At 53.3% G+C, this 27,074-nt stretch overlaps 1 protein-coding gene across 3 annotated transcripts in view; it reads left to right on the top strand.

The window, feature by feature from the left end:
• The window catches only part of MRC2 (mannose receptor C-type 2), a 57,104-nt gene extending 55,499 nt beyond the window's left edge, over window positions 1–1,605 (top strand). For 2 of the 3 annotated variants that reach the window (XM_081804740.1, XM_081804738.1), the window contains exon 30: window positions 261–1,605. In XM_081804740.1, coding sequence (XP_081660866.1) covers window positions 261–484 — 224 coding nt within the window. In that variant the 3' untranslated portion in view covers window positions 485–1,605. The remainder of the gene's footprint in view (window positions 1–260) is intronic. The other variant, XM_081804739.1, reaches the window with a different exon arrangement.
• The last annotated feature ends 25,469 nt before the right edge of the window (window positions 1,606–27,074 follow it).

The raw sequence follows: 27,074 nt of genomic DNA, 5'->3' as shown, positions 1-27,074 counted from the left end.
CAGGGGGCAGCGGTGGGGGCAGCGGGGGTGCAGTGGGGGAGTAGCTGGGGGGCAGCGGGGGGCGGGTGGGGGTGCAGCCAGGGGGCAGCGGGGGTGCAGTGGGGGAGTAGCTGGGGGGCAGCGGGGGGCGGGCGGGGCGGGCAGGGGTGCAGCCAGGGGGCGGGTGGAGGTGCAGCCAGGGGGCGGGCGGGGGGCAGCAGGGGGGTGGGGGCGCACCGGGGGGGGCGCAGCCTCCCCACTGAATGTTGGGCTTGCTGCAGCAGCGCTCCCCGAGAACCCGGCCGCCCTTGTGGTGGTGCTGATGGCGGTGTTGCTGCTCGGGGCCCTGCTGACCGCAGCCTTGATTCTCTACCGGCGGCGACAGAGCGCCGAGCGTGGGACCTTCGAGGGCGCCCGCTACAGCCGCAGCGCCTCGGGCCCCGGCGAGGCCACCGAGAAGAACATTCTGGTGTCTGACATGGAAATGAATGAGCAGCAGGAGTAGAGCCAAGGGCGGTGGGCAGGGTGGGCACAGGAGGAATGGGGAGGCCGGGCCCTGGGTCAGCCGGGCCCCCCACCAGCTGCCAGTCCAGGTGGCCTATGGAGGGGTGCCTTTGGGAGCCGCTGTTGGGAGCTGGGGCTGATCAGGGCCTGGCTGGTGGGGTCCCTCCTCCCATGAGGGCTGGGCTGAGACCTGGCTGAGTGCAGAGTGGTGTTTCCCTTTGGGGGGGGCTAAGGTCTTGTCACCTGGGCCTGTGTCCCCACAGTGACCAGAAGCAGGACGGGAGCCTCTTTCTGCCCCTTTCTCCCCAGGCCCCCCTGCCCAGGCCTGCTGACCCATGCCCCAGGACCCCCTCCTCATTGCAGAGCCCGAGGACCCTCCCCTGAGCCCTCAGCCAGCCTCTGTTTCTGTCCTTCCTGGCAGCCTTGGCTCCGAGACCCTCTCCCCCTTCCGTCCCCCTGCTTCTCATGCAGCCCTTCCTTCTGAGCCAGGGCCCCAGGGTTTGGGGAGCCTGTGGCTCATGGTGGGTGTCAGCTGAGGCGGCCAAGCATCTGTCATTCCTGTGCCGGCTGCGGTGGCCCATGGGGCATGGAGGAGGGGCCTGGCTTGGGCCTGAGAACTAGGGCCCCACTGGGGTGTCAGCTGGGCTGGAAACAGGACTGGGAGAGACACCCTGACCCCCAGGGGGTAACCGGGCTAAGGTGTCATCTCCTGCTGGTTGGGGGAGGGCTCTGTCCCTAAAGAGTCCCCTGTGGGGACCAAAGTAAGTTCCCTAACGTTTCTAGCTCCTGCCTCTGGTTGGAAGAGAGAGGGGAGGGGGTTGCCAGAGTCCTGGGGGGCCCAGAAGCAGGAGACCGCCCTCTAGTGGGGCCCAGAGGAACAGTGCCCGAGCTCCTGGAGGGGCCCAGTCCCAGGGCGCTGACTCAGTGCCTTTCCAAGAGGCCGGGACCCCCGCCCAGGCTGGGGCGACGGCCAGTCCCTGTGCCATGGGGCGCGGGACAATGTGAACACAGACTCAAAGACATGGTCCTTTCTGTAGTTCTTAATTTTTTTTAATGTGCCATTATTGTGAAAAAAAAAGAAAAGCAAACAAATAAAACACCTTTAAGAGGCTTGAGAGAGAAGGGTTTCGGCTTTGTTCTGTTGTCAGCCTTGTTCCTCACACCGCCTCAGAGATAAATGTCGTGTGTGGAGCTCGAGTCGTGTGTTCCTTCTGCAGTCCTCCATTTTGCTTCTATCTCTGGGCCCCGCAGAGATGCTCTGCACTCTGGTCTCTTCTTCTGGGCCCTTGCCTTTCTGGGCCTGCTCCCCATGTTCGCTGTGACTGGGGATGAGTGTGTGGATGACAGCTGTGTGCGCTCGGGCAGCTTAGCTCACCTTTCACCATGTGCGAGATGGGGGGACGCACTTCCTGGGGTTGCTTTAAGGCTATTTGAGGATTAAATGAGATCATCTGTGCCAAGCAGTGAGCGCAGAGGCCCCGAGCTCATGCAGTAAGGGCTACTGTTATTTGGGGGCTGTGGTTCCCAGGGGAGCGTTCGAGGTGCCCCGGTCAGCCCTGGGCGGGGGCGGTGGGGGGGGGGTTGCCGTCCTACCTGCCTCTGAGCTGTGAGCAAGCGCGGATTTGTCCTTGCGGAGTTTGGGCTCGGGGCAGGGCCTCTCGGGACGTCCCTCCCAGCAGTATTCACTCAGGACCTCGGAGCTGGAGACCGAGCAGCCAGCAAAGAGAAAGCTCTGCTAGGAAGTGACGGACAACTCTGCCAGTCCTGCGAGGTGCTGTGGGGAAGGCCGAAAAGGGCCGCGGGGAGGGGCTGTTAGTTTGGGCTGGGCGGTGGGGCAGGGTCTCGGCAGGGGAAGTGAGATGAACCTGAAGAAGGCGAGGGAGTGATCGATGCAAACATCTAGGCAGGTGGCGGCAGGGGGGTGCGTGGGGGGGGCCCCCACCGTGGTGGTCCCTGTGCTGCCGAGGCCCAGCAAGGCCAGGCTGGCTGGACGGTGGGGAAGGGGAGCGAGGACAAGCCGGATTGCCCCAGTGCCCCAGGCCGTGAAGGCCGTGGTGGAGAGTATGGATGTTATTTCAAGTCTAGTAGGAAGTCCTAATCCAGCTGTCCCCTGAGGACGGTGGTGTGGACCTCGGCAGTGGTCACATTCTGGACGCACACGTGTGGTGCACACGTGCTTTACCTCATTCGTGATTTTTTTTTTTTTAAAGATTTTTATTTATTTATTTGACAGAGAGAGAGATAGCGAGAGCAGGAACACAAGGAGGGGGAGTGGGAGAGGGAGAAGCAGGCTTCCCGCGGAGCAGGGAGCCCCATGTGGGGCTCGATCCCAGGACTCTGGGACCACGACCCGAGCCGAAGGCAGACGCCTAACGACTGAGCCACCCGGGCGCCCACCTCATTCGTGATTTTTTTTAAAACACTATTGTTTTAAATAGGTATTCTGAATAGGTAATACCACCTATTGTTCTGAATAGGTAATACCACCACATGGTTCAAGGCCTAAACCTAAACGGTACGAAAAGATACACATCGAGAAGTCCAGGGCTTTTGGCCTGGACAGCAGGGTAAATGGGGTGCCCGTTTTTGAGCCAGGGAGCCCCGGGGGGTGGGGGGGTGCTGGTGAATCCATGACTGAGGCGGAGCCGGAGGCCCTTCTCACGATCTCTCCCCTCTGCAGCCCCAGCAGCGGATTTCCTGACGGGCAGCAGCAGGGCCCCGTGGACGGATCTGGTCACTTTGGGAGGGAGCCCCAATCCCATGGAGGGGGGGTTCCTTAATGATTAATCCACTTCACCCTGAAGTGATTTGCTCTCCAAATTGGGAAACGGCTCCCTTTGTGAGTTAAGTGCTCTGCCATCGTCTGCAGCTCAAAAGACAGCTCCACCACACCGCAGGGAGCCCCCTGGGGCACAGGCCCTCTGGGAAGCGCGTCGCTGACCCTTGCCCTAGGAGAGAAGCGAAGCTGGGGGTGAAGGCAGGGGCACGGGATCCCTGGGGGTGGGGGGAGCAGCCGAGGACGCCGAGGACGCAGATGCCCAGTGCTGCCTGGGGGTAGTGATGGTGAGTGTCCAGAGGTTTAAATCATTCCAGAAATACCTGTCCTGGCTCTCCTTCCCATCCCTCAGGTGGCTGTCGTCCCCACCAGAGCCCTGCTCCCCACCCAAAAGCATTTCAGACAGCTTCACAGGCACCTGGGGGCCCCCCATAAACCTTGTTCTGAGCCTTTCTGCTTGGGAGCTGCCCCGAGGAGGGTAAGGGGATGCTCTGGCAGCTCTCTGTCGGGGCAGGAGGAAGGCTCTGGGCCAGGGTGGGTGGGGGGGCTTGGGGGGGTTGCCATTTGCCTCTGATTCCGGGACAGTGCTGGTTCCAGTGGGGTACACAGCCTCCTGCCCTTCTGCTCGTTTCAGTTCGGTAAACATTAAGCACTCCTCTGCGACCATCCTTGCTGGGGGTAAGATGCCCTGAGACCCAGCCCGGTGGGCTTGGCAGAGGGCACGGTATGCCCGGCACCAAGGCCAACCTTCACTTGCAGGGCTAAGCTGGCTCAGCTCTGGCCCCCAGGATGCTCAGTGACAGCTCACTGGAGCCATGAATGAACGGGAGAACAGTGTCAGGCCTGCTCACCACCTCTCCTCGTCAAGGCAGAGATGGCCTCCTCCCAGGTGTCCTGGCAGAGCCGGCCTGGCCCAGTGGGCAACACCGTGAGGCGGCAGGGGTGAGAAGCCAGCCAGCCACACCACATGGCTTTCCTGGAACAGGGCCGGCTGAGCCCTGCCAAGCTGCCTTGAGCACCAGCGCTTGAGCGTGTTACAGGCACAAGGTAGAGCATTGTGTCTGGAGGGCGGACCCGGAGAAAGGGGGGCAGGCGGAGGAAAGGGGAAAAGGAGAGGAAATAGGGAGGGGCCTAGAGGGGGGACAAGGAGATGAAAGTGCCCAGACGTTCCGGCCTTTATCTTAGGGGCCAGGGCTGCCAAGAGGCCCCAGGAAAGGGCTGACTTGGATCCTGACTCCCACCAGGGTCGGCACCACTTGAGCTGTAGATTGCAGTCCCTCCTTGTCCAGAAAAGCAGGCAGGCTGCCAGCCTTCGAGGGAGGAGAGGAGCTAAGCGTGAGCAGGCATCCCCCATCCCTTGAAATGGATTTGTCGCTGGCGCTCAATGCAAAAAAATGACTATCTTCTGATATAGCAGCAGATGGCATGAGTTTGGTTTTAGCTGTTTCCAGGAAATCCTGCTCTGCTAAGGCTTTCTGATCCAGTCGATGTTCTCCCCTTTCTTCCCCGGCACCTCTAAGTTCTGTGGCGTGTCCTGGGACCTGGTCCTTGGTCATTGAACGTCCCTGCTGGTTCATGCAGAGATGCCCTTCTTTTGCCCTTTTGTGTCTCCTCCCCAAGCCCTCCCCGCCAGGGGCTCTGGTGACCACCCATTCCCAACTTCTGGAGTTGGTTAAGGATGTTACCCTCTCTCTCAGGCAGGCCAGGAGCATGGCCTTGGCCACCAGACTGACTTCACCTTGTAAACTTGGGCACATCACATAACTTGCTTGAGGTTAGGTTTGTGATGGTTAATTTTATGGGTCCATTTGGATGCCCAGATAAGCTGGAAAAGCGTTATTTCTGGCTGCATCCATGAGGGTGTTTCCAGAAGAAATTAGCATTTGAATGGGTAGCCTGAGTAAAGAGTATCTCCCTCCCCAGGGTGGGTGGGCATTCCCCAATCTGTTGAGGGCCTGAGTACAACAAAAAGGCAGAGGAAGGGTGAATTTTTCTCTCTGCTGGAGTGGGGACATCCATCTTCTCCTGCCCTGGAGAATCAGCTCTCCTGGTTCTTGGGCCTTCAGACCTGGGCTGGGACTCAGAGTGTTGGCTCCCTGCTTCTCAGGCCTGCAGGTTTGAACTGGAACGACATCACAGGCTTACCTGGGACTTTAGCTCACAGATGGCAGGTGGTGGGGCTTCTCAGCCTCCATAACTGCGTGAGCCAATCCTTCATAATAAATCTCTTTCTACATATTTATAAATATATCCTACCGGTTCTGTTTCTCTGGAGAACCCTGATTCAGTTTTCCTCTCATGTAACACGGAGTTAATATGTGCCTCACAAGCTTATTGTGGGTCCCTAGGCCCAGCTTATAGAAAGTGCTTTATAAGAGGCATCTGTGGGTTCATATTACCTTGATTTGACTTTTTCTATATATGATCTGTTGCCCCAGTAAGACTATGCTCCTCGGGGGTAGGCGTCATGCATTTGTCATGTGTCCTCACAACCTGGCATATGATGATGGTTGATACATGTTTGAGGGTCACGATGAAGCCAAAGACTTTTTAAAAAATACTCATGTTCCATCCACTGGGTCTCAACCTCTAATAGACTCTGGCAGTATTTACTCAGTTAGAAAGGGGCAAGGTAGTCCTCTTCCCCAGGGTCTTTTAATAAATGCGACTTGACTCTTTGGGCACCTCGGGCCATGAGAAGCCCCATCAGTGGGCCCCTGGGCCATCGCAATGTAGAATTAATGGTGTGGGTAGACATCAGTTCTGTGGTGTCTCTCTTTCCACCCCCAGATCTCTGAGGAGGCACTCCTGGTTTCCTGGGTCAACTGTTGAAATCGTTTTCAACAACCCAACATTGGCTGACGGGAACCTGGGTGGGTCTCAGGATAGCTGCCTCAAACACTGTCACATTTTATAGCAGACTTGGCTTGTCAGAGCATTTCTAGGGCCACCTCGGATTCCATCAAGCTGTCTATACAACTTAGTTTTAAATATGCATTGTTCCTTCTTAGACATTTCTCAATGTTGGCTCCTGGACAAATCTTTCATCTTCAGTCAACCTTAGAATCCGGTTGAAAAATAAAGGCCCATTTTCGCATAGAATGATTAGGGCTTGGGGCTGCATTTGTGAATGGAAGAATTTAAGATTTTAGGGGGGGTTTCGTTGTTGTTGTTGTTGTTGTTGTTTTTTACATCAGAGAGATATTTTCAACTGGAATGGCTCTTGTAGGTTCTGTTAACATTCAAGAGCATCCTTTTGCTTTGCTCTTGGATCTTGGAGCTAGGCTGTCTGGCTATATCCACCAGTTTGCAGGAATGGAGTCACTTTAAATGTGGGGCATGTCAGGGATGGACAAGATTTTGAGGGACTTCAATCAAGTCCAGACTTCCTAAAACCCTGTTGGCAACACTGTTCATCTCGGGCGAAATCCTCTTTGCAGCAAAATCTGCAATGTCCCCTCCTGGTCTTGAAGGTGGGAGGGAGAAGCCCCTCTTTCTCTTCATTATCCCTTTCTGTCCCTCCTCTCTCTCATTCTCTGTCCCTTCCTCCATTTTTAAGGAAAATTTATTGAGGCACAGCCTACAGTTACACCATAGAGCTCACCCACTGTGAGGGCACAGTTCAGTGAGCTTCAGTAAATTTATCTGGTCGGAGAAGCTTCCCCACGAACCAGTGGTCCAGCAGCGTAATCAGCCAGATCCTCCTGAGCCCATTTGCAGGCAGTCTCTCCTCCTAGTCCCAACCCTGCAACCACTGATCTGTCTCTATAGTTTTGCCTTTTCTAGAAATTGCGTGTAAATCGAATCATACACTATGTTGATCTTTGTGTCTGGCTTCCTTCACTCAGCATCATGTTTTTGCATCTATCCGTACTTCATTCCCTCCATCCTTATTTTTTGACTTATCTTTGCCTCTCTCTCATATGCACACACTCAGTTTTCTCACTAACCTTCCCGGACCTTTTTTTTTTTTAAAGTAGGCTCCAGGCCCAGCACGGAGCCCAATGCAGGGCTTGAACTCACGACCCTGAAATCAAGACCTGGGCTGAGATCAAGAGTCAGGACGCTTCACCGACTGAGCCACCCAGGCACCCCTGACCTTTTTTTTTTTTTTTTCTAACCTCACATCTTGATCTGGTCTTTGGGCCCTAGGGTGTAAATAGGAGAGTAGTGTGGAGACTAAAAAAAAAGCACAAAAGGAAGCTGGGTGAATAAAGTCATTTTATTGAAGATGCGGCCTGATTCCACTCAGGGTGGAGGGAGGCCTGAACAGGCGCCCCGTGCAAGGGGTCAGGGGCTGCCGGGCGCCTGGGGCTTCTGGCCATGGGGGGGGGCAGCAGGGCCACCAGCGGGGACTCAATGAGCCCCGGCTGCCTGGCTTGTGCCGTCGGGGACTGCGCGGGTCCCTGCTGCTGTCCCTAATGCTCAGGCCAGACCCCAAGGAGGGAGGGGCACACGGTGAAAATGGTAACTGTAAACACTGTGGTTTCAGTTTCAGTAAAGAGGAGGCAGGACGGAGGCACGTGGGGACATAGAAAAAGCGGCTGTGGGGAGATGTCTTCGCAGAGCTCCGGGGGCCAGCTGCCTTGCTAGACGACGGGGCTGTTGCTGTCATTTCCATCCCCCAGCTCAGAACCTGGAAGGCGAGGAGGTGTCTCAGGCTGGAGGGCCATGGTGGACGGTGAGCTCTGCCGATGAGGGCGTGCCCCCTCCTGCCCCCACTCCAGCCCTGGGCGTGCGCGCATGCACACACACACACACACACACACACACACGCACGCCACAGTGCCTAGAACAGTGTGAGTAACAGAGGCTGCTCTCTCTGGAATCCTGGAATGCCCCTCCGAGCTTCCAGCCAGGCCAGGACAGAGGGGCCATAAGCCCCTCAACAAAAGCTCCTGGGTCCACATCCTCACCCGACCTGGGGCAGCAAAGGTTTGCAGGCGGAATCCTTGGAGGAGCCCTGCCTCCTCTCAGGGTAATGGCCCCACATGCTTGCCTCTTTCCTTAACCTGGCACGGAAATCGGGGGGGAGGGGATTTGCCTAGGTCTTTAAGAAATCTTTCAGACATCAAACGACTGGAGGTAGAGGGCCATGTGATGGGAGGAAGAGGAGCAAAGAGGCAGTCGGAAGGCAGTGGGGTCCGAGTGGAGGAGGTGGAGTCTGGGGGGGGCGGTTTTTATTCTTGGGGGAGACTCTTGTTTTCAATATACTTTTCCCACTGGCTTGAGTGAATGCTCCCGGACTGTCTGGAAACCACTGAAGGGCAAAGAGCAGGAGCAATTGACATGCCCCCATCGTACCAGGACCCTCTCAGCCTCTACCTCAGCTACAGGGAGGCCCCAGGCCCACGAGCTGCCTCTGGGCCCTCGCCTATCCTGTTCTGTCCCCCAAAACTAGTTTCCTTGACCTGTGTGTATGGGGGTGAGGTGGTCCGGCCCAGCCTTTGGCCTGACGACCCTCAAGCCTGCTCCTGTCCACACCCGTGTGGATGGCCACAGGAGGTACTTGTTCCCCTCCCAGGCCTTGGACTTGGCTGTGCCAGCTGGGGAGCAGCTGTGACGGGGGGGGGGGCGGGGGGGCTGGGTCACAGAGCCATGCGGCAAGTTGTCAGACTTGGGCACACCCGCGCAGGAGCTCGCCCTAGCTGCTTCCACCTCAGGGCTTCCCGTGGCATGTGTGGGCTCCAGATGCCGGGGAGGGGGAGCCCCAGTGAGAACGTTGGCAGGGGCACCACGGAGCCACAAAGAGGCTGGCGTCTCCTTGTGCCACATGGTGGGCCCTGATGTTTCGTCTTTTTCCTCCCTTTTCACCTGAGCTGAGCTAGGGCAGCAGGTCACAGCTGTGACTCGGCTTTGGCAACAACCCATTTTAACGAAGGGCTGCCAACCAGGTGAGTCATGCCAGGCTGCTGGGGACCAGAGAAGAGTGTGGCCAGGGGGAGGCCGGGAGGCGTGGGCATCTGGCTGCCCCGGCTTTTTCTCGATCACGGCCCTGGCGGGAAGCCAGGCCAGAGCTGCCCCTGACCAACGTGCCAAGACTGTCCCTCCGCGCCGGGCTCTCCTCCACCTGGGCGGCCTCCACCCGTGTCCAGGATGGTGCAGGGCTGGCGGCAGGTAGAGAGGGCCTAGACCTACAGTTCCAGGGGAGATCTGGCCGCCCCCACTTTGGGGCGGATCCTACAGCCAGTCCCAGCTTCCTGAGGAGGGATGGTAAGTGACGATCAGCGGGACCATCTGCCTCTGAGCGACGCAGGCACTCACAGGGAGGGTCCTCGCGCCTCCTCCGCGGAGACTCGTTTTGAAGCAGCGCCCCAGGGATGCTCTTCTCCTGCCCTCCAGAGAGGGCAGTCTTCCCTGCGGCCGGGGCTCGGACGCCCCCGGGGGAAAGGCTGGGTCCCCGGCGCCGCAGGGCGAGAGCGGCCCGCGCTGGGCACTAGGGGTCGCCCCTGCCCATGCGAACCGCCGGGCGCGCGGGCCGCAGGTTTCCCGGGACCGGGAAGAGCCGCCGGCGCCACCGGGGCGGGGGGCGGGGAGGGGGCGCCGCCGAGACCCTGCCCCGAGCCGCGGGGGCCCCCCAGCTGCTCCCCGAGGTCGGCTCGCGGCCGCGCCCTTTCGGCGCAGGGGCTGCCGCGGGAGGCCGCCACTGGGACCTGCGAGCGAGGCGCAGAGGCGCTTTTCCCCGAGACACAAAGGTCTTTTCTAGATCTCCCCGCTCCCTTCCCGCTCGCTCCCTTCCCGGCTGCCGGAGGGGGAGCAGCAGCCCCGGGTGCGCCCAGGCGACAGGGCCTGGCGGCGGGGTCCCCGAGGGGCCCCGGGACCGTCACCCGGCGGGGATGGACCCCGTGGTCGCGCCCAGGGCTGGCACTCCGGGCTCCTTTTGTGAACCGAGGGAAGCGTCCCCTCCCCGCGTCTCTGAGAACGGTCAGCCCGGGTTCTCAGCACTGCGTGCCCTGAATAATCAATTGGCTTCTCGAGGGTCGTAATCTGGGCCCCACCCTGTGGAGCTTTGAGCTGGTGCAGCTTCTCCGGGCGGGCCTGTTGGGGGTTCCGCCGGGATGACCAGGGCCCCCCCCCCCCCAGGGTCTGAATTCGAATCTCCAGGAGGGGCCTCGGAATCTGCACTTTCGGTAAATTTCCCAGGTGATTCTGATGGCAAAGCCAGTGTGGGGATCACTCTTCACTTTAAACCTGCCTTAGGGCAGGCAGTTGTAAGATTTCTCCCCTGAAGAACTTCTGGAATTGGAATTGTCACACCCACCTCAGTCCACTGTGATGTTTATTCTCCCTGCTGAGGGAGAAGCTCCTCCTGAGTCTGCTTGCAAGCCCTCCTGCTTTAATTAAGCACATTTTCTTCAGTTGGGTTTTCTATGGGATAACGAGCCTGTTGGAAGACAGCTGTCCTGCCCTCCTTTGGGGGACCTTTCTCAGGAGACCTGTTTTCCTTGCTCAACCTGTGAATCCTGCGGCCCCACCTGACCTGGCCGCGTGGTGAGACGATCCATTGCAGCCACTGGCTCCTGAATGAATGGGGTCCCTTCCTGTAGGGGCTAACCAGCACCCTTCCAGGGTTTAGAAGATAACCCAAGAGGCTCCCCAAATACTGGATGCTGGAAAAATCCCAGCAAAGGAAAAGGGGAAATAAACCTGCAGCAAGTCATCCTGTGCCCGCCTGACGATACCATCTTCCCTTTAGTTGGCCCTTGTCCTTGCTTTCAGGATGAATTAAAATCCTTATCTGCTCTGCATCTAGTGGACTTGGGACTCAACTCCCTGACGGCTGCCGCTAGACTTTCCCAAGCTTTGTGGGGTTATTTATGCCTCTGGATGGTGGTCATTACTTCCTTCCACAGTATGAAGTTCCATCCAGTCACAGAAAAACAGTAAATTAGCAAATACCCTCAAAATGGCAGGACTGACCCCCAAACCTACTTTCATTTTCTTCCGGTCTGGATTGTGGGTAATTTCTTGACAACTATGAGAAAGAAGACAAAGAAAAATGAATTGTTTTTCCAAAGCAATTGTGAACAGATGTATAATTCCCCGCTCTTGGGAATGTTCTGGGAATCCCTCACATCACCTTAAAGGGGCAGAGGTGCTAAGGGCAGTGTTGATATTCAGCACCTGCGGGGGCTTAGCCTCGTGTGCTGAAGGCAGGGCAGAGAGAACCCAGGTCACCTTCGTTGGCGGTTCAGGGCTTCTAAATTTGGCCGTGGGAGCAGACTTGCTTCCTTTCGGCAATTGATGTGAACAGCAGAAGCCCATTCTGAGGGTTCGAGAATCACATTTACAAGCCGTGGGGGTGAAGGCCGTGCTAATTGGCCACTTGCCTCACCCCTGGCTTTTAAACAATCAGTTGTGTTCTCTGCCTGGCAGGAAGCTGCAGGCCCATCAAGGCTCTGGGCTCCGTCTTTGTTGTGACTTTATGGCATTTTATGCCACAATGAGAAACACTGTGTACTCCGTGGGAGCCCATTGTGCCAGGCTGCAAGGATGTGGGCTCCTGTGCAGAGGGCTGGTGCTCCGCCCCCCGAGAGGGAGAAGAGGGGCTTTGTGACAGGCTGGAAGGCAAAACAAGGGGTGCTGGACACTGTTACTGGGGCAACTGCTGGCCAGTGTGGGGGCAGCTGTGGCTCCTGGGTCCCCGTCACCCGCAGGCCGGGTGGGGAGGGCAGGAGAAGGATGGACTTTCTTCTAAGTCAATTCTACATCAGGACTGTGCCAGCCACGGCCCCCAACCCCTCCAGGCTGCTAAGCTGGCCTCATCCCGCCTCGAGACTCGAGACTCCAGACTCCGTGCCAGGTGACCGCCTCTGTATGTAAGCCAGCTCTCAGTCCTCGAGGAAACGCCATCTGGGTGAGTAGGGAAGTTTTCCCAAATGAGGGCCAAGCCTGGGCCTCCAATATTTTGGGTAGCTTTGGTTCTTTGAGGCAAGAGTTTTGGGGTTTGTAGAAACGGTGTGAATGGAAGGGCCCAGAGAAAGTCTCACCCACAGATGGGCCAGTGGAGTTTCAGAGCTCCTTCAGAACCCTGCCTGTCCCCCCAGCCAGCCACTGCCCCCCCCCCGTGACCCTCCCCCGAGTGTTATACAGGTGGAAGTTTCCCGACAGATGAAATGTTACTCCAGCATACCTGGGGCAGGAGAGCAAGGCAGTGCTCGCTCCGGGAGGTCACGGGCACTGTCATGATCCCTGGGAGGCCTGGGGTCCCACTGCCCTTTGCCTTTTAGCTCACGGACAGAGATTCTTTCTAGCGTTTTACCTAGTTTACTGAAGTCGGCCCTTAAGAGGTACAGGGGAGCTGCCATGGGCAGGCAGGGAGAGGAATTCGGGGAACAGGTACATTTCATTGGGGAAACAGCATGGTGTAGAAGGCCCGGCTTTGCCTTCAGGGCACTCACCATCTCACTAAGGAGACAAATTGTTTGTTTATGGGATCACTGGACACCCCTGGAAGTCCCAGCCAGGGAAGATCTTGTGTTGTCAATACACAGCCTCTGGAAATTCACTGGGTCCACTGGTTCTCTTGACCAAGGGCTACTTTCCAGTTATTTCCTGTCTTTATAAATATGTGAGTCTCATCTTCCAACTTGATCAGAAGTTCCTCAAAGAATGGGACAACATGGCAGCATGTCCGGTAGCCACTCTCCCTGATCCCCATCTCAGCACCTGGTACAGGCCAGGGCATGAATGAATGAGTGAATGAATGATCATCACCATGGGCAAACATTCATCACTGGGTGTCCTAATGAGACACAACCAAGGAGCCCAACGTGAATGGGTTCTCCAGTTCTGATAGGTAAAGGAGAGAGAAGGGGTTCATCCCCCCCCAACATGGTGCCTCTTTTTTGCTAAATGTTACCCTCAGATTCTGAGTGTCTTCTCCAAGAAGATACCGAGACTCAAATCCAGAAGACTGTGAATTTGACAAAAGCCATTTGGGTCCCTCTTCACTGGCTATTTGTACTGGTCATTGCTTGGTGGTTTTAGTGGGTGAGGTCTATTTCAGGGTTTCTCAAATTAAATGTAAGCTTTAGGAGTGCTGCCCTGTCCTTCCTGCTTCCTCCCACCTTGGTTCCCAGATTGCTCCTGGTGTCACTGACTCCTTCTCTAGGATAGTTTTACCAGAAACTTCTTTAGACTCCATGCGTCAGGGCCTCGGTTCTCACCCATTGGGCTGTGCTGTTTGCTGTTTGCTGTGCAGTGCTGTGTGTCCTGGAGGCTAGCATTGCTTACATTAGCTTGCAGACGTCATGGCCATCTGTAACCTATATCAAACCCTGGGTGCTTTGAAGTTCAATGTGCAGTAAAAAGTTCATTAAAAAAGATGGGGAATCATGAAAATGAGGTTATGGAAATGTTAACAAAGGATCATTTCCTGCTTCCTGTACATTTTTCCCCTTTTTTTTTTTTTTAATGTATTTCTCTGAGGAATTTATGTCACCATTAAAACGATGGAAGAGTTAAAGGAAGGACAGGCCTGGGTCAGAAAGAGGGTGAGATTCCTGAGGAGATCTCTTGGCCAAGGCCCAGTCCGTTTTCTTCATTAAGAGCTTGGGAGTCTAAAGGGAGAATTTACGCCGGGAAAAAAGAAAAAAAAAAGGGACAAATCTAGAATTCTCAGGACTAACGGTTGGAACCCAGCAGTTTTCACAGGGATGGCTCCAAATGGATGGCAACAGCCTGGTGTCATTGTGAGGTCTGCAACAGGGTCAGGAACCCTTGGAATCGCTGGATTCCAGCCTCCGGGCAGGGACTGGTGCCCCTTACCCACTTGAAGAAGAAGAGGAGAGAGACATGGAGAGAGATGGGAAGCAGGGGACAGAGAAGAGAAGGTCAAGAGAAAGGGAGGGACATGGGATAGGGTGGCAGAGGGTCACTAAAACTGCCTTGTGGCTGGCCAGTCATGACCTTCTAATGCGAGCAGAGGTCAAGTTTCAAGCCTCGAGGGGTGTTAAACGCTAAAAGCAGATCAGTCCCTGGCATGGCCTTAAGGGAGTGCTCTTTCCTGGCCTGGCCACAGCCAGGCATTTAGCCTAGAGGGAAGGCTCTTGGGAGCTCTGCATTCTGACTTGACCGTGGCCAAATGGACATTCTGGGGACTTTGCTAAGGCCAGGCTCCTCTCTCCAAACTACCTGGCCTCCTGGAAGGCTCCTGGTTCTCATATTAAAGGAAGGGCAGCCACAGATGATGATCCCTGGCAAATACACTGTCACTTCTCTAATGGCCAAATGGGACAGCACCTTTATTTCTTGGCATTCACACACCCAGAGACGCTGGAGTAACACACTCTGGGAACCAAAGCTAAAGAAACAGTTCTCCTTGGGGGAAGGTCTCCTGGTTTTCATGGACCCTCCATGCTTGGGCAGTGGGCATTGCCCAGACATAATGCACGCCCAGCCCCAGCAGCCTTGCTGACCTCTTTTTTGGGGCGGCAAATATCCCTAGAGACCCACTTGCTTCTATGACCATTAATGACCACTTAATTACTACTCCTGTTTAATAGTAAGCAATTATGCAATGATCGCTTACTTTTCGGCCCGAAGGCCACTGTGCGTACACTTACACAGAATCCGTGCCACATCTGCGTCCTGGCGATGACTGCACCATAGCCTCCCCACGTGACCACGAAGACCTCAACAGATTGCACACGTAATCGCCAACGCTGCAAGGTTTGGGGAAGTGCGGCCAGAAGGGGCGGGTCAGAGCCAGACTCACCCTCTCCCTTGCAACTCGGTTGTAGTTGAGCCTCATGAGTTCTGCAAACCTCTGCTCGTAGAGGTGAAGCAGCAGCACCAGGTACAAGCCTGAGTTCATCAGCTCATTCTGTGCCTAAATATGGAAAGGAGACTTTTAAGTTCATCTATAAAATATTCATGATCTAAATCATGGGGCGGAGGGAGAAAAAAGAATAGAGGAAAGAACCACCCACGAAAAATAAAGAAATCACGGGGTGGAGGGTAGTAACAAGACACCAGGGCAAGGCCTGTCCTTGGGGATCAGAGAACAGAACAAGAGGGGATTCAGCGTAGAGGCTGGGCGGCTGTTCTGGAATTCTTTACTACTGAATGGAGGATGCCCTGGGAGGGCTCCACGCTTCAGGCTCAATCCCATGCTGTGAACATTTATGGGGCAGTTATATGTCAAAGCCTTGAGCTGGGTGGTGTGGGGAACGTGGGGCAAAAGGTCTCCGTGACCTGCTGGGAGCCCATCATCTGACATGGGAGAACCTTGTTCAGAAACAGTTCCAGTACCAGCTGGATGTGCCAGCTACAGTGGAGGTGCACAGGGGGAGAGAGACGGGTTTACTAGGACATGGGGAAGGCCTCTCGATGGTCCTTAAAGGACGGGAGGGCCTTCGGTTGGCCCTGAGGGTTGGTGAGGTCGGACGGAGGCACTGAACACCAGCAAAGGCCTGGGGGCGGAGAGAGCAGAGCACATGCTGGGCAACATTCCCTACTCACGAGTGTGGCTGGAGTATTTGGGGAAGGTGTTTGTTCTGGATTGAAAACATTTTCTTGGTATGAGCTGGGGAGATGGGAAGGTGGGAACCCATCAGGCAGCACTGGGAGTTTGGATGTCATCCTGTGTGCAGCTCCTGGCCTCTGAGCAGAGGAGTAAACACAACGGGATGTGTGTCTTAGGAAGGCAAACGTTTCTGTGGGAGAATTGGGAACACAGATGCCACAGGGCAGTTTTATTTCCCTAGATCCCTCGTTTGTCCAGAGAAAAGGCCCCAGGCCTTAGGTCTGTATGTTTCTCTCTCTATAATTGGGCTTAATGATGGTCTCACCTGAGGCTCCCGCCCTGGCTGGTCTATTATTTAACTTCCAGACAGTGAGTGTGCGCCCGGCAGAGTCCCAGATGGACTGTGAACCTCAGGGCCTTGGCTCATCTCTTCCTCTTTTGGTCAGTTGGCTTGTTTTGTGCTTCTGTTTTGATTGTCCCCCTCCCACTGTTCACAGGCTGTGTCCACAGCTTTTCCAGTTTTCACAATGTCCCCTCCTTGCAGAAGCCTTCCTGATGAACCTCCTTTGTTCCAATCATTCCTTTACTCCCGGATTACTAATTCTTGCTTTTATACACTGCATCTTGCCCAGGTTAATGTTTTTGCTTTTTCTCGGTGGGTGGGTTGTGTTTTATTTTTCCTCGCTGGTGCTCGGAGCATAGGGAGGTACCCAGGGAGGATCAGACTGTTTCTGGCTGATGACAGCTCCTCGGTCCTCAGCAACTTGGAGCAGCCTCTGCTGCACGGCCTCACCCTGGGGACCCTTCCTAGACCTTCAGTAAATTAGGGGCCATTAGGAATGACTCCTCCCCCTCTGCTGCTTTGTTTCCCCACCTGGCCTCCTGTCAAATCCCCATGGGTGGGGGGTTGCGGGTGGGCCAGCCAGTGCTCAGGAAGCCCCCAGCAGAGGACATGGCCCTCTGCCTCACCCTGGGGAGAGGTCGGAAGTGTGACCGTTTCCTGGGATAACTGAAACTCAGACCTGACACAGGGACCACCTCTGTGCCTTTCCCTTCCTTCCGGGCCCATCTCCTTGTCCCCGTTCCATCCAGGGCAGCTCAGGAAGCTGACCCAGGACACACCTCTTCCAGGACGAAACAGTTGCCAGAAAATGTGCCCAAATTGAGCAAGGATCGATGCGTTCTTCCTTCTGAGTCCGGTCCAAGTCTGGATTTTGCCCACTGGCCCCAAGGTCACGGCTCAAGGCCCCTCCGCTCTCCTTACAGACCTGTCTTGAAAGGCTCCCATCAACTGTCCTTAGCAGTTAGCCTCCTATTTTTAGACTTGGGTCATGTTTTCTGTGCTCTTCTGACCTTGGCCTAGAGCAGGCAGAGAGGAAGTTGCTTGTTTTCACTTTTTTCTCATCGCCCCCTCCCTCCCCACAGAGTCTGCACCTCCTTTGCAGCCTGTCTTAGAAGCTACTGCCCCTGGGAAGCCTTCCTAACCCACCCCTCAGCTGCTCCCCACACACCAAGCCTTGTCCCTTGTTTGCTTTTCTCGGGGGCTCCGGGGGCGCTGGCATGGCCTCTCGCGAGCTGCCACTGATTTGCTCTCCAGCACTCTCTTCACCAGGAGGCCTTTATGCTCAGAGACACTCTGATGCATAATGGCAAATCAATCAGCTAGAAAATGGCTTGGAACTATCAGGTTTGTCAAAGCATTCAGGGAAATCATTTACTTTTTATGACTCAATAAGGCCCGGAGGCATGCAGATGGGAAAATATCCACTAATGTTTTCTGCAGATAATTTGAAAAGTCACTTCTAGCAGATTGTGTCTCTTCTCGGGTCTGTGGGAGGGAACCTGTCACGCAGCGCCATAAATCTCACTGGCCGGCCTCCTTGACGTGCGCCCTTTGCAGGGCTTGTGATGCTCCACAGAGGGGCTAGGCTGACCAATCAGAGGCTGCATTTGCTAGTGAACCCAGAGTCGTCTCATGCTCCGAGCCACAAGTGGGAGGGACTTGTTCTCAGAGAGAGTTCCAGGGCATGTGTTTGGCAAGGGCAAAATGAGCTAGGTTTTGGAGCATTATTCTGTGGAGCTGCGCCTCACCCTCCCTCCCCACCCCATGTCACCCCATGACACCCCATGTGCAGTGTAGACAGGGGAGGGAGCAGGGAGCAGGCTTCAAAGGGAGGGGACTTGTGAAGCCACTGACAAGAGCCCTAGAGCACTCAGGCTGCCTGCCAGATGTTTTTCTTTCTTTTCTCTTGCCACCCCCCCCCACCCCTTCGTTTTGTTTAATATTCATTTTGGCCAAGAGATTTACTACCTATGGAAATTCTCAATATAATCCACTCAAAGAAGCAGACAGCCTGGCTGAATGTTCTATCAAGTCTTCAAACGTGTTCAAGAGATGCTCCCGGGTGTGAGGGTGATTAGGTGGCTGCGTGTGTCCAAGGACATCTGTCTGTGGCTGAGATGGAGGAAAGCCAGGCCTGTGCCTTAGAGTAATGACAGCCAGAGGCCCGCTGAGACCCTCCTCTGCTGACAGAAGCACATCTCCATCACGCAGTGGGTGTGGGCCCCCAGGATGGGCAGCCTGGGGCTGTCAAGTGCCAAGACTTTGGGCAGAGTTTTCACTGTGCATGGCCAAAGTGACTCCATTTATAAAAAGGGAGAAGTCACAGCCATCCTGCCTGTTTCCCCAGTGTGTTAGAGCAAAATGAGCTAATTCAAGGGGACATGGTATTTTGCAAGACAAAAATATCCTGTAAGAGGCAAGAATGAAAGATAGGACTCAGGACAAGGACCCCATGGGCCTTGTTGGCACCTGTGTTCCTCGTGCCTAGCCCAGCACCTGCTAGATAGTGTGTGCTCAATAAATATACGTACAGATGAAAGAATGACAAAAAATGTATAATTTTGGACCAGACAGTGGCCCATTCAGTCAGGACTTTTGACGCTAGTGACTCCCAATTTGAATATGCACCAGAATTAGAGAAAGGGCCTTTTAAAACATAGCTGCTGGGCACCACCTCTCCCCCTCCCCCAGATTCTGATTCAGTGGGTCTGGGGGTGGGGCAGAGAATGTGTGTTTCTAACAAGTCCCCAAGGGATGCTGATGCTACTAGTCTGGGGACCACCGTGGTTGAGAACTACTGCTCTGAGCCAAGGATCAACAATTCGTAGCCAATCAGCTGAATCTGGCCAGAGGATGTGCTCTGGTTGGCAGGCAGGAAGGAAAGGATGGATGAATATGACTTCTTCAGCTGGGGAGAGCCCTCTCCATTTTGCCTCCGTTGCGACCACTCTGTTGTGATGACACTTGGCGGGATTCCGACCATTTGCAACCTGCCTGGCCTCTGAGGCATTTGAGTGTACAATCTGTGATCTTGACTGTTCTTCCGCCTGCTCCCTCTGGGCCCATTTTGGAGTTTGGAACGTTACTTTGAGCAATTCCAGGAGTTCTTCCTTGCAACCAAAAACTGAGTGCCCCAACCAGAATCAAGGATGAGGCCACTTCCTGGGTAAGGAGCCTGCACCCAGGACGACTCCTTCCTGGGCAGCACTCACAGGGGGGACGGATGCCTGTGGGGCTTAATTTTTTAGGCCTCTTTAAGTCAGGAGGGAGGGAGGGTTGAGTGGCCACCGGCCCCGACAGGCCTATGATTGGGCCACCAGGTCCTGGGGCCTCATGGGGCCACTCTGCGGCACACAGCCTGTCAGAGCTCCTCATCTAGCCTCTAGAAGCCTAGTAACAAGCCTTGACCCTGTGGGGCCTACAGAAACCACCCAGTGTCTGAGAGATGGGGGGATAATCAGACTCCGATGCCCTGTAAGGGCCCACGGGCAGCAAGCACACTTCCCCTACTCAGGTGCATCGAACCAAACCAGGGAAACTCTCTGGTCTGAGCCCCTCCACACCCCCAAAGCCATTGACAATGCTACTAATTCTTGCTCCGTGGTTTAGAGCAGTGATCCCCAAAGGCACGTGGATAGAGAGCTCACTCCTCTTTTTCCTTCCTGCTCTTAAATGTCTCTTCCTCAGGGAAGCCTTCTCTGGTCCTGAGAGTGGGTCCGATCTCTTTGTGGCTGCACGTCGTCCCTTGTTGTGATCCTCCCACGCTGGGGGTACCCTCACTACGCTTCTCCCATCAGAAGGAAGTGACTGTGTTGATCTTGGGCACCGAGGTAACTCCAGCACAGGATCTGATTTACAATAGGCACTTTTATGTGTATTTTGCCACACTTAAAAAAAAAAAATGATACCTGGCTCCATCCTAGATCAATTCATTCAGAATCTCTGGGGTCTGGCCTGGGCATGAGTATTTTAATAGAAAAAAAAAAAAAAAGACAGGCAGCTAAATGTTAATTTTAATTATAACAGATTTTTACGTGTTTGTGATTTTTATACTTGAGGAAAAGCAAAAACAAACCAACCAACCTAAATGAGAAAAATGCATAAGAGAATAAATTAGTGAGTTAGCAAGTTAGTTGAGGTTAGGTGAGACCCAGGCTGAACTGAAGTCAGTTCTAGACTTCTGGTTTTGTCCCTTTCTTTGAATATGTCTATTTTGGGCACCAGCTACCCAGCTTCTCAACAAAAGAAACTGTTTGTCAGGAGCGTTGGCTAAGATGGCCCAGAGGACCAAGGTTTGGGAGTCGGCAAGGACCTGGCCCTCAGAAGCCCAGGTAGACACATCAACTCCAAGGCCAAGCCAAGGGGCCTCCTCCTATCTTTGTGTTAAACAACAGTTACTTCCGCCATGGTCCATGGAGAGTTTCTGAACTTGTCTAAATCTTGCTTCCCTACTGTCTCAAGTCTAACCCAGACTGTTAGCAAACAGACTCTAGTAAATTCACAACGGGCCATCGGAGCAGTCAGGACCGCTGTGAAAGGGTGAGCCCTCCACTGTTTTCCATCGGCACGTAAATAGTGCACGTTGGTTCTTGGGACTATTGTCCTCTCACCAGGCTGGGCCTGTCAATCTCGTTTCTACCCATGATTATAATGAAGGGCATTTTCAAAAGGCTTTGATGGCCTGTCAGGTTCTTGCTGAAACTAATTTAAACTCTATTCTGCTTCCATGTAGAGTAATTACCGTGCTGGATATTTTCCACTTCCCCTCCAGATCCACTTTCCACCCTGCCCTGTGGCCTAGAGGCTGATCTCAATGGATCGCATTAACTAGGCCCCCTTGTTCTCTGGCTTCTCATTGGGTTTGGCCAATGGGAGGTGCTGGTGGGAGACCAGAGGGTGGGAGGAGAGCGCGGCTGGGGTAATGACTCTCCTTGTTCTCTCTCTGCTGGGCGGTGGCATGATAAGGGCTGCTTTCCTCTCCTGAAGGTTAGAGGCTGTTGGAGACTCTCTCCTGTAACTACAGGTCTCCCGATCCTGGTGACTGCCCCCAGCCCTTGTCACTGCAGGCCTAGGAACTGTCACAGTGCCCGACCGAGGATGCTTCATCACACCTTGTTGGCTTCTTTTCCTGCCCACGTCTGGCCTTCCTTCAGCTCTCCTCACTCACCCCCTTTGAGAGTGCCACCATCTCTCCTGCCTAGATGCTGGCTGCAAGGTTCCTTTCATGGTTCTTGTTCGAATGTGCAGCTGCAGGAAGCAGTGACGCCAAGGTTATTGGTCCGACCCCAGCGTGGGCTGGGTGGCTTTCTTCAGTGATGGACCCTAGCCCGGTCCTGGTGCACTTAGCTTCCTCCTTTGAGTCCAGAGAGGTTGAGCATCTCTGGGGCCATCACATGGCGATTCCCATTCCCTGAGCATCTTTCTCTCCACAGGCACTGGATTAGAGGATGTACTCAAGTTTTTTCCTGCATCCCATCCCAGGAGGAATGATCTCCTTCCTTCAGACGAGAGAATGGAGGTCCAAAGAGTTTGTGTGGTTTCCCTGAGGTCACACAGCAACTTTGGGGAAGGGAGCAAGATTTGGGTTCACACTGTAGTCAAAGCTGGTGTGCTTTGCGGTGGGGTACGCTGCCTCTAGCTAGAGGAGTGCAAACATTTTAGTACCACTGGAAAAATGTACCGTTAGTGAGTCGAGTCTACAAATACCATTGGTAAAGCCAACAGTGCACGGTGGTAGCAGCTTCACAGAGGGTGAACCAGGCAGAGGTGCTTGGAACCAACAGGAGTCTTCACTAGCTAAGGCACTCCCCTGGGCTGGACCGTGTTCGTGATGTCTGCAGACCGTTCTGGTAGTATTCCACATAACCTGGCCTTGTCTGGGCATGTCGTCCTCAGGAAGTCCTACAGGCTCCATTTCCTGAAATAGTCTCTGAGGTGACCACATGGAAGCTGCCTGCGCCCCGGCTGGTGCCCTGACTTCAGGTGCCCACACGGCCTGCTTCCTTTCACTAGTGGGACCCCAGAAGCACCTCACTTTCTCATCTCCGTGCCCGGGGGTGGTGACCGAGTGACTCAGGACCCTTGGGCCTCAAAATGGATGGAGTCAAAATACAATTTATTTCTCAGGAAATTCTTTCTTCCTTTCTTTTCCCCTCCCTCTCTTCCTCCTTTCCATCTCGTGATGCCCGATCTCTTCAATGCTGGTGTGGCATTATGTCCAATCTAGTGCACTTCTTGTTTGCGCTGTTCGGGTCTTTCATGCTCATCAATAGCTTATTCTTTTGTCCAGCAGCTTTCGGATTTTCAAAAGGTAACTAAACAATTGCCCAGACTCACACGCAGCATTTTGACTCAGCTGTGCTTTAGGTCTGGACACAGGCTAATGATCTGAAAGCCAAAGTGACTCCCCTTAAGAATGACATTTGATTGACTGGTTGATTGATTGGTTCCACACCCAGCGTGGAGCCCAATGTGGGGCTTGAACTCATGACTCTGAGATCAAGACTTGAGCAGAGATCAAGAGTTAGATGCTTAGCTAACGGAGCCACCCAGGCGCCCAACACGCCACATCTTGAGTGGAAGCAGCTACTTTTTCAATAGCTACATGTGACCTGTGGCTTCCATATTGGGCAGTGCAGTTCTAAATAAAGGATTGTTTTCCCGAGAACTGAACAATTAACTATTATCCTGAACATGAATCACCTGTCCCCCTAGGGTTAACTAACTTTTTCACAGCATTAGAATTGTAATCCAGGGGCACCTGGGTGGCTCTGTCGGTTAAGCATCTGCCTTCAGCTCAGGTCGTGATGCCAAGGTCCTGGGATCGAGCCCCACATTGGGCTCTGCTCAGCAGGGAGTCTGCTTGTGCTCTCTCTCTCTCAAATAAATAAATAAAGTCTTAAAAAAAAAAAAAGAATTACAATCCAAATGCTCCAGGAGAATTAATTCACAGGTACTAAAAAGCACACACTAGGTGCTTACAACCTATTTATTAACTTTGAGTAAAGCAGTTTCTTTTATTTTTTATAGATTTTTTTTTTATTTGTTTGAGAGAGAGAGCACATAAGAGGGGGTAGGGTCAGAGGGAGAAGCAGACTCCCCGCTGAGCAGGGAGCCCGATGCAGGACTCGATCCCGGGACTCCAGGATGATGACCTGAGCCGAAGGCAGTCGCCTAACAAACTGAGCCACCCAAGCGCCCCAAGCAGTTTCTTATTACCCTAGAGTTACTTGATATATAATTTGGGAACCATTTCCTCCAAGACCCTGATTTTTTTTTTTTTTTTTTTTTTTTTTGCCTTGTTGCTATTAAACTTCTATTACTTCAGCAAACTTGGGTGTGGAGCTTGCCAGACTATTCCTATTTCTGTGTCCAGTCAGTTTCTGTGGCTTCCTACTTTTGTCCCTGACCATAGCGGGAGTGGGTGGCAAAAACTTTTGAATCCCGCCCCCCATGCATTAGCATGGTCTGACTTAGTAGCACACCTTCTTGGAGAAGTGAGTTTAGGGGACGCTCCCAGCCTCATCCCTTGCACCGGCCTTCTACAGTCCTCTTATCAGAGAAACCTTTCTTCCCGCCGTGCTTTCTAACCGACTTTGCTGCGGAGGCAGAGTGGTGTGAGCGTCTCTTACCCGGGATTGCTGGTGCTTCTGGTAGAAGTCGGTCACGTTAAAATCATCCAGATCGACTAGAAGGCCTTGCTTACACATCTCACAGGTCTTCACAGCGCCTAGATCCGCTCCTTAAATTAAAGAATTCTTTGTTACAAATAACCCTGGGTCTTTATGTGTTGACACTCTGTATCCCTTCGTGTTGACATTTTGGGAGTGAACTCATGTGTATTATGAATTCTGAGTTTCGGTGACCCTTTTTTTTTTTTTTAAAGTCAGCCATCTTCTGTAGAAAAGGGCCTTGAATTTGAGAGCTGGAAAATTTCCTTCATAATCGTTTCCATTATTATGCAAGCTTCATATAAGTGAAATTCCCGTGACTTTTAAATAACAGGTCTTGCTTTCTGTTTAAATATAAATGTACTGGTTCATAAAATTGGAATTGCTGCATAGAAGCTGAGAGTCTGTAACACAGGTGTTTGCCAAAAAGAGTGAATATTGGCTGGTGGTGTTGTTGTTGTTACTGTTGTTTTTCTGACAGACCAAACATAGGTCCAAGCAAATGAGTAGATGGGGACCAAACTGATGGCAGAAGCTATTCTCAGTCTGTGGTTCCAAAATCTGCCTTTACCCTCACCCAGGTGACGTCCCACCTGAGAAAGTGAGGGGGCCGGGGGCCATGTATGGGGACTAAGCACAAGCAGGACCTGAGACCAAGCTGAGCTTCATCTGGGAAAAGAAACTTGAGAAGCTTTCCTTTGTGGCAGTGGCTTTCTTTCCTTCTTTCTTTCTTTTTTTGTTTTTGTTTTAAACGTGCATGCTAGATCAGCACTCTTGCTCCGCTTATCCTAGTCCCCAAAGCAAAACTGGAAGTTGCAGGACCTGCATCTGTGCTGACCATGCTGTGTTCACATCTGTGTGAATGCTGTGTCGAAGCAAACATTGTGCTCTACGTCTTTCCCCCTCGCCTGGGTGGCTGCATTTTTGCCAATGATGTGCCGGTGTTTATTTTATGCATTAGCAAAATAGAGGACTGATTAGTTATCTGCATTTATTTGGTAAAGATAGGGTTTGTGCAGTTTTAGAGCCCAGTTCTACTTTGCCTCAAGGGGACATAAATAGTAAATAATAGAGAACTTCAAAAGAGAAGGATAAACAATAATCCCATGTCTGCATTTTGTTTGCTTGATTTTTTTTTTCTTTTTTAACACCGTTCTGTAATACTTGAGGCTTCTGAGTGTCCCTTGGGTCTTCCGATTTCTACTGAAATTGGCGTTTACAAGCATTTAGCGGGCTTCTGTTACACATTTCATGAGTGATTTTTTCCTGCGCTAAATGTTTAATTGGTCCAAATTTGTAGTAAGATAAGACATTGCATAGCAGTCACTAGCAGCCGAGATCCCCTTGTTTCCTCCCTGTCTGAAGGACTGAGTAGCCAGCTCACTATGGGGAGATGTGTTTAAGCAGCTTGGGTGGTGGGCCTAGGTTTCTCCTGCTTGGGAAGATGCTCAGGAGGGAAAAGGGATCAGGGAGGAGACAGTTAGTCTGATGGTCCCACTGTCCATTCCTCTTTCTCTCGAGGGGGCGTGGCCACACCCTGTGGGGACAGGATGAGGCTCTTAGGTGTCCCCCCCTCCCCCCCGCCTGGAAGAAGGATAACCAAGGAGGAGAACGTGGAAGAGGAGAGAAAGAGGATCCTGGCTGTGGGGTAAAAGGTTTTCAGGGACACAGTGGCTATTTGTCATTGAGTTCTTGCATTGCTTTTCCCTGTTCTTTTTATTCAAGTTGTCCTCTTTCCCCAAAATCAAGTTTTAAAGAAATCCCCTGTTCTCTGCCAAGAAAACGCCAGCTGACCTACCCATGTGGCTGTATTTAGGTTATAACCTCCCCGGGGAGTTGAGAAGGGACTTCACACTCAGTTATAAGATCTGCAAAAGACAGAGCTGACAAAGCCAGCACATGGAGATCTCTTTATCTAATATGGTTCTAGAAAATGAGATCAGTGCTCTTTTCCTGCCCCTACTGCAAAATTGCAGCTTTGTTCGGTTTCTTAGGTGACACCCTCCTTCCCCCACAGATAAAAGGAAGCAGAACCATTTTTCCCAGGTGTCCATTAGCGGGCATGGCTTGCTGTGTGTTTGCTGAGGTTCAACCACGGACCTATTTTAGTTTCTTTCCTCCTGGGAGGGAAACTTAGCATCTCTGCTCAGGCTTGGGCGGGGTAGGATTCAAGAGCAGATTCCAGGATTCTTCTCTCGGACTTGGAAAAACAAATTCATGTCCCTCCCATCATTTAAAGGCAGCATTTAGTCTGGCTGCTGTCCGTGGGGCTGTGAACGAGAGCCCTGGGCTCGGGGGCCACGGCTCTCCCGGCGACTGCTCCCTGAGGAGAGGGAGCTGCCCTCAAGGCTCTGAGTCCCACACTGCAGCATCTCACTAATTATATGGGAGGCACGCTTGCGGCTCTTCCTTCCCCACCTACCTGATGTTATTTTCACTTTCAGCCACTTTTTCAGGCACTCCTGATGAACAAATCGCAGGCTTCCCACACAGCCGCAAGGCTCCAGGAGGGGGTTGGTTGGGGAACCCCTGGCTATCTGACAGATTCGACACAGATCTCCCTCCTCCTCCTCCGAGTCCTCCTCCAGGAGACTAAATGGAAAACAAGCCCTGGTGACCAGGGGTCTGCACAGTTTCTACAAACTACAACTACTAACACCACTTCCCAGGATGTTAAAGGGGGAGGGCTGCCTGGGCTTCCCCACGGCTCCTTCCGACCCTACTGAAAATTCTTCCAGGTGACTGATAGTAAGTGCACGGAGCCTTGTATCCAGCTCCTTGGCAGTTCCTGACACATGTGAGCCGACCACAAGAACCAGCCCTGCCACCAGAAATCTAGAGGAAACCATGGAAAAGGCTGGGAGCCCCACTCTTGTGGAAGGTAGTGGTATGCCGTGTTGGTGAGTGTGGGGGATCTGGGGGCAGGGGGCCTGGGTCTGAGGGTTGCCTCTGAAACTTGTGAGTTTGATGACACTGGACAAGTTATTTCGGCTTCTCAGGTCTCTGTTTCCTCATGCATAAAGCCATGTGATGATAATACCACCAGTACGTAGCTGACAGGGTCGTGAGCAGACTGGATGCCATGATGGCGGGGCAATTGTTCTGCAGACTATAAAGTACATCTGGTGTCTGGTGAAGTATTTGCACACACAGTTCACTCAATACATGTTGGTTGGGATGATGATGAACCAATGAACCTGGACGTGAACTCACCAATAGCACAACACTTGGCCAACAAATTATGCCAATGTTCCAGAATGTAAGCTGCTGGAATCTGATGCAAATGGAATTATGAAAATGGAAGCAAATATGTTTGTGTCTAATAAATGATGA

Source organism: Leptonychotes weddellii, chromosome 15 (assembly GCF_054177405.1).
Source record: "Leptonychotes weddellii isolate Sample4059 chromosome 15, ASM5417740v2, whole genome shotgun sequence".
In the NCBI taxonomy this organism is placed as follows: Eukaryota; Metazoa; Chordata; class Mammalia; order Carnivora; family Phocidae; genus Leptonychotes; species Leptonychotes weddellii.
The sequence above is the reverse complement of the archived record's forward strand: the minus strand, read 5'-3'. Positions and strand labels throughout refer to the sequence as shown.